This window comes from Myotis davidii, unplaced genomic scaffold (genome assembly GCF_000327345.1).
Source record: "Myotis davidii unplaced genomic scaffold, ASM32734v1 scaffold729, whole genome shotgun sequence".
Taxonomy (NCBI): Eukaryota; Metazoa; Chordata; class Mammalia; order Chiroptera; family Vespertilionidae; genus Myotis; species Myotis davidii.
Window position 1 is genome coordinate 263678 of NW_006299713.1, and position 11753 is coordinate 275430.

The following is an 11753-nucleotide window of genomic DNA, read 5'->3' on the forward strand; positions in this document are numbered from 1 at the left end:
TTTTTACATAGGCTGAGATGGTTTAAAATAAAATCTTATAATAGCTTAGTATGTCTACTTCAATGGACTAGCTCTAAATACTTTGTATGAGGCAGATCAGTTTCTCTTGACTGATTTATAAAATGCAATGTGCCAAAGAGGAAAGGGTAATAAGCTTTGACTTCAGAGAACCACAAGTTCCTTCCTTCAAACCTTCCCTCACTGCGGAGCATAACAAGTTAAGCTTTGTGAAACTCAATGCCTCTTTCAAACCCTTCCTCCTTGCTTGCTTCTCTTTTTTGGAAGTGGGGATAGCTTTGTGGTTTTTTTGTTTTTAATTTTGATTTAACTTGCATTTTACAACTCTGCGGACTCTTCGGTTTTGCATATTGGTGGTTAAGTCTAGCTAAAGGTCTTGCTTAATGGAACAGTTGCAATCTTCGACCAGCCTTCCTGCGGTTCTGGATGATGTCTGTTTTATCTTTTAGTTGTATTTTTGAAGTGGTTGTGCAAGGCAGCAATATCAGGTAGTTTACCTATGCCACCATCTTGGTTTTTCTCCATAGCCTCAGTCTTTTTGTGTCCCTATGCCCACACATGGCTGCTGACCTTTCATTCAGCCTTGATTCAAGTTCTCATCCCTACAGCCTTCCTTCAGCCCACCCACTCAAGGAACCTGGCCCATGAGCTGGCAGGAACACGGTCACACAACCTCTCTGCCCCCTCAACCACAAACCCCAACAGTACACTATTCCCAAGAATCCAGGAACTATTACCTCATTTCAGGTTTTCCATGCACAGGCAAAACTCAGGGATGGGGTACACCAACCACACCTGATCCTCTGAATTTGGAATTACATTGAGACCAAGCTTCTTCTGGAAACACCTGTATTGCAGAATATTATGAACATTGAAAATACACAACATCATATCCTGGGAAATCAGTGTTACCTCCAGGACTAGCTGGGTGAAGGGGTGGGGGAGAGGCATGCTTCATTTTTAATACAATTCAAGTGCAAAATAATACCTAAAATGAAGAAAAGAGACTCAAACACCCATCGGTCTCAGGCGTGTGAGTAGCTTAGCTGGAGGCAGGATTTTTTAAAGGTGAACTGATTTGGGGGCCCAAAGCATAAGGTGGCTCCTCCAAGATACAAAACTAGGCTCATTTGCAGAGAGCCAGGTGCCTGGGAGAAGGGGAAAGAGCAGGCTGGAGGGACCTCTGGATGGAGACAAAAGAGCCCTGGACATCACCTCTCAGGCAGACACAGAATCCAAATCCCTTCCAGGGGCTTGCCTTGGGCTCCTCTTTATCAAACCCTGGGAAGGACATAGTGTACCCAGCTGCAGTGGGAACATCCCAGGCAAAAGCAGGAGAGTGAGGAAAGTTGAGTTGTGTAGGCAGAGGCCCCTCCTCAGGGCACTGGGGTGAATGTTTGAGTTTTATTGGTAATCCTCATTTGAGGATATACTCCCACTGATTTTTAGTGAGCACAAGAGAAGGGGGAGAGGAACAGAGAGATTGAGAGAGAGAAATCAATGTGAGAGAGAAGAAAAAATTAGATGCCTCCTACATAGCCCCATAGGGGCCGGGATCAAACCTACAAATTAGAACTACCAAATCATGCAGTCTTTCAAGGCCCTGGGCAGCAATGCACTATATACCAGTACTGGTTGAAGAGTGATTTGCTGTCCCTCTTAAAACACAGAAATGTTGGTATCCAAACAATATCTGATAACTCTACATGATGATCATCACAACTGTGCTTGAAAATCATCCCTGGAAGTGAATATAACCCAAAAAATAAAGGTACAAAAGAAAAAAAACACCTTTACTAAAAGATTGTAAACCAGAATAGAGGACAGAAAGCGGTTGGCAGCTTGAATTAGAACCTGAAACAATTCATCACAGCATAATTTGAGAACCACATGTCCCTGAAAGAGGTAGCACTTTTTTTTTCTTTCTTTTTTTAATATATTTTTATTGATTTCAGAGAGGAAGGGAGAGGGAAATGGAAACATCAATGAGAGAGAATCACTGTGTGGGTGAGGCAGCATTTCTTAGCTGAGGATGGGTGCCTGGAAGAACCCTCAGTCAGGTGTATTCCCTCGTCAGAGAGAAAGGAATGAAGATCCTGTCAAGAGCTGGAGTAATCATAATTTTCTCAAGCACACGTGAGAACAGAATACATTTAACTTGAGAATGCAGGGGTTGGGACTGATACACTCTCTTCAGGTGAGCCAGGTGACAGAGGTGAAATCTCTTCAACCACAAATCAATCGGGTGTTAGATCTGGGCATGTTAGCAAGTGCAATGCAGCTCCTTCAAGCCTCACTTGTACCAGAAACTTAGCAGAAATCTAGCAGAGTGTATCTCCAGTGTGAACTCTGAGGTGTACAGTGAGGTGATCACTTCGACGAAAGGACATACCACATTCTCTACACTCATACGGCTTTTCTCCAGTGTGAACTCTATGGTGTTTAATGAGTTTAGTTTTTTCACTGAAGAACTTTCCACAATCAGTACACTCATAGGGCTTTTCTCCTGTGTGAACTCTCTGGTGTTTAATGAGTTTAGTTTTTGCACTGAAAAACTTTCCACAATCGGTGCACTCATAGGGCTTTTCTCCAGTGTGAAGTCTATGGTGTTGTTTGAGGTAAGACTTATCACTAAAAAACTTCCCACAATCACTGCACTCATATGGCTTTTCTCCAGTGTGAACTCTCCGGTGTTTAATGAGTGTAGTTCTTATACTGAAGGACTTACCACATTCAGTACACTCATATGGCTTCTCTCCAGTGTGTACTCTGAGGTGTGCAGTGAGTTGAGCACTTTGACGAAAGGACATCCCACATTGTCTACACTCGTAGGGCTTCTCTCCAGTGTGAACTCTGAGGTGGTAAGTGAGGTGAGCCCTTAGACGAAAGGACATCCCACATTCTCTACACTCATATGGCTTTTCTCCAGTGTGAACTCTATAGTGGTTAATGAGTGTAGCCCTTTCTCTGAAGAACTTCCCACATTCATTACACTCATATGGCTTCTCTCCAGTGTGAACTCTGACGTGTGCAGTGAGTTGGGCCCTTTGACGAAAGGACCTCCCACACTGTATACACTCATAGGGTTTTTCTCCAGTGTGAACTCTGAGGTGTACAGTGAGCTGACCCCTTCGACGAAAGGACATCCCACATTCTCTACACTCATATGGCTTTTCTCCAGTGTGAACTCTATGGTGTCTAGTGAGGTAAGCCTTTTGACGAAAGGACATACCACATTCTCTACACTCATATGGATTTTCTACAGTGTGAACTTTGTCATGTTGATTGAGGTTAAACTTATGTCTGAAAGATTTCCAACAATCACTATACTCATACAGCTTTTCTCCACTGTGAACTCTCTTGTGTCGAATGAGGTTAAAGTTTTGTCTAAACACTTTCCTACATTTGTTACACACTGGTGATGAATTTTTCCATCAAGAAATTCCTGTGAAATCTCACTGCCGCAATGCAGCTCCTCAGTGTTGAGAGTGACCTGGTGCTGGGGAAGCTCTGAATTGTATCGCAAGTCTTCCCCAACCTCCCCGCTGGCTGAAGGCACTGAAGATAAGGAGAAGCTGCACCTGCTCACAAAGGAGGCCCTGTCCATAGCTTCTTTCCAGGGCTCCTCCCTGCATTCATTCCGCTGTTGCTGGTGAGGGTTTGCACTGAAACAGAAGTCTCCAACACATGCGTCACTAATGAAGGCTTTCTGCTCAAAGTATGCTGCATGTGACTCAGTCAGGTGCAAAATATCTTTCAACACAGAGAAACACCGCTTACACAGATGGGTCTTCTGAGTGGCTGGAGCTGTCTTAGAAGCCCTGACCTGTGATTCTCCTTGTATAAATACACTCTGCTCAGAACAGGCCTCCTTATCGTCCATTTTATGCCGACAACCTGAAAAGTGAGAAATGGTGAGGAAATAAATGTTGACTGTGGTGACAGGGGGAAGTCCCAGTGCAAAAGTGTGTTGCACATCACATGTTGGTCCCATTAAAATGTCTGAAAATAACAGATGTGCAGGAAGGATTGATAAGAGGTTCACACTGACTTTCTGGGCTAATGAAGATCACAACACAGGAAGGCCTCTCCAGAAATATGACACAAACATGGCAAGCACCACATGGAGTAGAATATGGATCTCTAACTAATCCTTCAACTGACAGCATTTAGCATGGCTTGTCTTTTGGACATGGAGGCGAGCTCTGGGAGAGGTTGGTTAGGTCTTACGCCAAGTAAAATTCAATAAAGAAGTTGCTGGTTTCATGGACTACTTAGCATGTAGGTGTACCTCGTAACACATGTGCAAGTCAATGTTGCAGAATACTGTAGAGGCAGCAGTGCAAAGGAACAGGTGATGAAGAGGTGAGCAGTCAGCACTGGGCCAGAGCAACACAGCTTGCTACAGTATTCAGGGAAAAGTATATTACAAACAATTGAACAAAGGGTCTTACAAAAACAGCCCATGGTTCATGTAAGTAAAGACCATAACATGGCACAGGCTGCCACAAAGAACTGTAACCTAGAGAAAGAGTGCAGAAGTTGAGGCCATGCATGTGGACACTGTCAGCCTCCTATGAAGAGAAACTACAAGCTGGGACCCATTAAGCTCACTGCAAGATTCCTGACTCCCTGAGACTTCCTGCACTTTTTGAGGTAACAGGTGTTAGGGATGTTTGTGGAGTTCTTTGCTCAGGAATCTCTATAGAGCTCATCCCTGGCAACCACTGCACATTTGACAGGACAGTGGGGGAAGTTAGCAGAGGCCATGTTCTGGCTGTGGGAGAGAAAAGGCTATGCCTGAGGAGTAAAGGAAGAGAAGTCATCACCTCCGGACAGTGGGAAAATGTGAAGGACTTACCTACAGATGACACAAGTGCAAACACTTCCAGCATCATATCGCAGTACAGAAGTCTCTGAGCCTCATCAAGGAGCCCCCACTCCTCCTGAGAGAAGGCAATGGCCACATCCTCAAAGTTCATATCCTGCCAAAATGGGAACAGTACAACCCATGATCAGATTCACACCTAAGATTCTAAGTCTGTCATAGTCCCCACCCTCCACATCTATGTGCTCTCTCCACTCCACACATCAGAGCAAATACCAGGCCTTCATCCCATGAAAGTCAATTTCTTCTTATATTGCTGCTGATATTTTGTCTTACCACAAAAATAAAAGCAATTGAGCAGATGGAAGATACCTGAACTCTGGACCTCTCATGTGAGCCACACTGACTCTAATCAATAAAGTGGGTGTCAAAACCATAGATTGCTCAAGCAGGTATGGCTCAGTGGATAGATTGTCACACTGTGGACTGAAGGGTCCCAGGTTCAATACTTGTCACGGGCAAATGTCCAGTTGCAGGCCTAATCCCCAGTAGGGCATGTGCAAGAAGCAGCTGATCAATGATTCACTCTCATCACTGATATTTCAATCTCTCGCTCCTTCTCCCCTTCTCTCTGAAATCAATAAAAAGATGTTTAAGAAAAATAGATGCTGGCCATAAAGAGTGATTAAGTGATATGATACTGGTCTTGTCAGGCAATACCTTGTAGTACCTTATATTGTTTCTCAAAGACACCAAATACATGATATCACAGTTCATCCTCTTGACCCCAATCCCAAGGTGCTGAGGCCATTCCTTTGCACTACCTGCTGCACATAGTTCTTTGAACAACACTTCTCTCACACAGCTTCATTCCCAGAGGCTCAACTTCAAAGGTAATGCATATTTGATTTGGTGAAGACAAATTGGCCCTAATCACCTTCTTTTCCAAAATTATAGTTCACTACCTCCATAATCCATTTATCCTTACCCTTAACCCGTACCCATGCCAGTGAAGATTTTGAAGCCAGGGTAACACTGATGTATGCTATCTCATTCCTATATCCGTACCCATGCCAGTGAAGATTTTGAAGCCTGGGTAACACTGATGTATGCTATCTCATTCCTATAAACTAGTGTGTCACCTCCAACAACAAAAGGCAGGTGGTTAGTTAAATGGCACCTAAGCTCTGTACCTAGAATGTAGCACCAAAAACACCCCACTTTACAGGCAATTACCCTAAAATTCACCTTATTGGATCATCCAGACTACAGCAGAGATGAACTTTCCCGTCATTCACTCTTATGTCAAGGTGCTGTGGCCATGAATTCACATTCCCTCTCAAAGTACACATCATTCTACCACACCTCTCTCACATATGCACTCTCCCAGCCCTAGACCCCATAGTCCTCTCCTTGGCCTCATACTTATTGCTCAGTATGTGTTGTCCAGAGAATACTTGCCAAAATGTCTCACTTAACCGCCACGCAAGTCCCAGCCACGATTGCCCTCTGCACATACCTACAGAGTTTCACAAATGACCACTCATGCCTTTAAGCTAATCCACAATACTGAATGTAACTCCCTACATCAGGGGTCCTCAAACTACGGCCCGCGGGCCACATGCAAATACAAATATTGTATTTGTTCCCATTTTGTTTTTTTACTTCAAAATAAGCTATGTGCAGTGTGCATAGGAATTTGTTCATAGCTTTTTTTAAAACTATAGTCCGGCCCTCCAATGGTCTGAGGGACAGTGAACTAGCCTCCAGTTTAAAAAGTTTGAGGACCCCTGCCCTACATATAGGCCACACCAAGAGTCACAACAAAGTCCTGGTGAGTGTTTAGAGAAGTTAATATGTACCAGCCCTAGTCTCATGTTGTTTGAAAAAATCTTCAGGCTCCAATTGATCTCAAGTCCACTCATCTTTTAAAGGCACTGGCCTCTGCAAAACGATGATCTCTCCCTGATATTCTACATGACAACTTCTGTTCCTATGCTGTGTTGTGACAGCCACCTCCCACAAACAGTAGCCCCAGCAGGAAAGGTAGTCCTCAGGCTCACACTGTCCCTTCTAAGCTTCTGCTACCATTACCAACATGACCATGACTTCCTATATTAAATAATCTACAGTCTTGGCTGATTGGTCTCAGTTGGTTGAGCATAGATCCCTGCACTGGTGAAGTCACATGCCTGGCTTGTGGGCTGGATTTACAGTAGGAGTTGTGCAGGCATCAACTGAACCCTGTTTCTTGCTCATCAGTGTTTCTCTGTCTCTATCCCTCTTCCTTCCTTACTACATACACATACACACACACATACACACTAGATGTCTGGTGCACGAATTCTTGCACTGGTGGGGGACGTGGTCTGCGGGGATCGGCCCACTGTGGGAGTGCTATTCATCCCAGTCAGGCTGTGGACCTGCCCTCAAAGCGGCTGCTCCCACTGTGGGAGCACACTGACCACCAGGGGCAGCTCCTGCACTGAGTGTCTGCCCCCTGGTGGCTAGTGCACCAGTGTTTCTGGTTGTCCTGTTGTTTGGTAGCTGGGCTTTTATATATATACTGAGGCCCGTTGCAGGAAGATTCCTGCAAGAATAGGGCTTCCTGAGACCGCAGCAAAGCAGAGAAAGGAGTGAAGCCCCGCTCCCTTCTCTGCTTAGCCCTCCCTTCTCTGCCACCTGGGCTCTCTCCCTTCGAAGCCCCGCTCCCTTCTCCGCTTAGCCCTCAGCTCCCTCCCTTCTCTGCCACCTGGGCTCTCTCCCTTCTCCACTGCTTTGCTCCCTTGCCAGGTCACGGATCCCCTGGGCACTACCGGCCCCGCCTTGCCAGGTCAGGGTTCCGGGTCCAGGGTCCTGCAGGCAGTGTTGTGCACTGCTGGCCCCAACTGCAGTATGCAAATTAGCTGCCATCTTTGTTGGTGGTCAATTTGCATATCGTGCTGATTAGCCAATGGGAGGCGGAGCGAAGGTACGGTAAATTACCATGTTTGTCTATTATTAGATAGGATATATATGTATATATGTGTGTATATATATATATATATATATATATATATACTAGTTGGCGCAGCAAATGTCACAATGTGTGGTGAACACCACATCACAATGAACACCACAACATCAGCCCAGCATCACATGTCTCACTCGTGATTTGACATACGAGTAATTTGAGTTACGAGCTCTGTCACGGAATGAATTAAACTCGTAAGTCAAGGCCCCACTGTATAGATAGATAGATAGAGAGAGAGAGATATAGATAGACATAGATGATATAGATATAGATATATCACACCTGCTGGTTCCTGAATCAGCTCACTCTTCATTCCAAGACTTTGCACATTCGGGATCCTATGCCCTAGAGCAGCGATTGCCAACTTTTCGGACCTCACAGACTCTCTGTCATCCGCGGACCACCTGTTGCTGACCGCTGCCCTGGAGGACCTCCCACTCATCACACTGGTTGCCAAAAACAAGGTCCACTTCATGAAGCCCTGGTCATGTCCTTAGGATTCTGGGCTTAGTGTCTCTTCAAAGCACCCAGGTCCAAGGGCTACAAGAGTGGCAGGACACCACTATCTCAGAGGCCACAAGAGTGTGAGGCCCTGAAATAAGCTCCAGAAACCGGTACACCTAATTCACTCTGCATTTGCAGGAATTTGTGGAAAGAAAATGGTCTGTTGAGAGCCTGGCAACTGCCACCAGGATCTATGGGCTCAGGCTGCTGAGTTCCCTTGCCCAGCCCTGAGGCCTGGTGACCTCAAGATGCATCTATTATTAGGTCTGATCAAATAATTGAATCAATACCCCTCCTCTGGGAACTGACCTTTTGGCCACTACACAATGGACATTCCACTTGCTTAGACCACATCCCACTTGCTAAGACCATTATCTCTCCCCTCTGGAAATTCCCAGAATCCAGACCTAAACAGAATTCTCTGCTCAGAGTCCTTTAAAAACCTCTGACTTCCTGTCTTTGGGTGCTGGTGCCATTTTGGGGCATGTTCCATCTGGTATACAGATGACCTAATAAATTCATAATTCTTCACCCTTTTTGGCCTCGTGTATTCCTCCTTTAGCAACCTAACATTTGGTGCTGAAACCGGAAGGGTTCCATTCTATGGGAATAGGGAGCCATCGCCCCAGCTTCAGTCACCCTAAGTTTGCTACTCGTAAAGCAGTAGGCAACAGCAGCTCAACCTAGGCTTACCTCCAAATCCTATACCGGTGACTTGATTGCTGGCCTCAATTAGGCCTCCTGACTTTATGGACCCTGCAAAGCCAGCCAAGGAGGATGCTGGATCAGGACCCTCTCTTTCTCCATTGTTGTCCGTCTCTCCATCCCACACCAGCCAATCTTCTCTAGGTGAGTGATGTTCCACAATTTCCCTTGTCTCGAGTGTTCTGCCCACACTCTCTCACTAACTTCTCAAAAGTCTCTTGTCTCAAAAGTCCTAACGCTAGGCCAGAAGAATCCTCAGCCATTTGTCTTTGGGTCCTTATGGATTGGGGATGCCCAGTGCAAAGCGTCACCTCTCATGTCTCATGGTGACTGGTTTAGGAGTGGGGATGCCTGCCCTAAACAGTCACCTTTGGATTTGTGGTCTATCACTCACCCTTCCTCTCTTGTGGGCCATGCCATATTCCCTCTTTCACACTCACGGGGGAGATCATGCCCAACCACCTCATTTTCTTTTGTAACACTGGCCACAATATAAACTAGATGAATATGTCTCAATGGCCTAAAAATGGCACTTTTAATTTTAACACATTGCACAATTTAGGTAATTGCTGTCACTACAATGAAAAATGGTGAGAGATTCCCTATGCCCAGGCCTTTTTCACCCTTCAGTCCCAATTTTCTCAGTTATGTTCCAACCATCAGATCTTTCTCCTTCACACAAAACATCACACCCCTAACACTTCTGATTCTGAATCTACGTTTGACCCAGCAGAACACCGCCCTCCATCCCCTTATACATCCCTTCCCTCACCTGCAATAGATTCCCAAAACCCAGATCCTCCTAACCAGCAACCACCTTCTCCCCCAACCCCTCAGAGCCCAAATCCCAAGTACCTGAGCTCCAATACAGCCTTTCCTCACCGAACACTTGCACTCAGGCCACACTAAGACTGCCTTCCTCAATAGCTGCTTCTATTCCATCACCCATTTTACCCCTGAGAGAAGGAGCAGAAACTGAGGGTATTGTCTGGGTGCACATCCCATTTTCCAAGTCTGACCTCACACAGACTAAGAGGCATCTCAGGTCTTTTCCCACCAACCCAACCACCTTTACTAAGGAATTTAAGTACCTGACCCAGTTCTATGACCTGAACTGGCACAACATCTAAGTCATCCTGTTGTCCTCTCTCACCCCAGAGGAGAAGGAGCACGTCTGACTAGCAGCCCAGGACCATGCTGTGCCCTCATAGAGAGGACTCAGTGGCCAACACAGTTGGTGCTAATGCGGTCCCCCGAACTGACCCAAGATGGGACTATCAGGCCAGTTACCAAGATGGGACTCCAGGGTGCAGACTCTAGCCTGTCTCATTGTTGGACGCAAAAAGGCTGCCGATAATGCGGTCAATTATGTCAAACTTAATGAAATCACTCAGGGTCTTAGCAAAAACCTAGCTCTCTTCTTCTCCTGCCTCAAGGAAGCCTTACACAAATTTACCACCTTAGAGCCCACCTCCCCAGTGGGAGCCCTTCTTCTGAACACCCATTTACTATCTCAATCAGCCCTCGACATACACCATAAACTTCAAAAAGTAGACACAAGTCATCAAACCCCTCAAAAAGACCTTGTTAACCTGGCCTTTAAGGTCTTTAATAATAGAGATGAGGAGACCCAAATCCAAAAACAAAGGTGAGATCAGGCCAAGGCTGAAGCTCAGATGAAGGTCTTTCAGCTCCTAGCCACTGCTCTCTAGAACCCCAAATGAAATGCCAGTCCTTCAATCAAGGGTAAGTCAGGGGCTAAGCCTCCATTGGGCCCATGCTTCAGATGCAGCAAGGAAGACACTGAGCCAAGTCCAGCTCAAACCCGAGACCCCCGCCTGGGCCCTGCCCACGGTGCAGAAGGAAAGGCCACTGGAAATCAGACTGAAATCTGGCTCCTCCAGATCAGACATCAACCAGCGCAGCAAGGCTGCCCTCTGGATCCACTTTGGAGCTCCCAGACCTCCTGGGAATGGCCACCAAAGACTAAAGCTGCCCAGGCCCTGAGAGGGCTCCACAGACTTACGTCAGCAGGCCAGAACCTCGGGTAATGAAGTGATGGCAGGTGAGCCCATCTCCTTTTTAATTGACACTGGGGCCACTTACTCTGTGGTGCCCGACCAGGGACTGAGTTATGAGGAACAGGGCCAGAGTTCGGGGGTTGCAACCCAGGAAGGTTTAGGCAGGGGTAGCCCAGCCGACCTATATAGTTCATAGTTAGAGATAGATATAGAGAAATAAGTAGAAAATAAGCAGTAGAAAATAAGAAGTAATTAGGAAATATAAAATAAGGTAGAAATCTCCTAGGTTTTGTTTAAGCCACTGTAAAGTAAAAGATGGCTGTGGTGATTGATGTTTAAGGAAGTAATTTTTATTTTAGACCTAGATTGTAAGCTCTTGCAGCAGTTGCATTGTTTCTAGGCTTTGGTTATCTTTGCTTGTGCGACCAGATAGCTCCCTGGGACTTTGGATCCATGTGAGAAGCCAGACTCAGAGTTGGAAGCCTCCAGCTACCGAGGGTTGCTCGTTTCCATGCAGCAGCGGATAAAGAAAAAAGCTGAGAAGGGACCAGACTTCCAACTGCGTGGATGAGGCTGATTTGACTGGGACTGGTGCGGACTCAGTGCCGAGGTCAACTGCCCAAACAGCCTGATCCAGGGGACTGGTTTTGAATTCAGGACATCT

At 46.0% G+C, this 11753-nt stretch overlaps 1 protein-coding gene across 1 annotated transcript in view; it reads right to left on the minus strand.

The window, feature by feature from the left end:
* The window catches only part of LOC102774246 (zinc finger protein 416-like), a 31052-nt gene that overhangs the window by 15500 nt on the left and 3799 nt on the right, over positions 1-11753 (minus strand). Inside the window, exon 2 of the mRNA XM_015571802.1 lies at positions 4880-5003. Coding sequence (XP_015427288.1) covers positions 4880-5003 — 124 coding nt within the window. The remainder of the gene's footprint in view (positions 1-4879; positions 5004-11753) is intronic.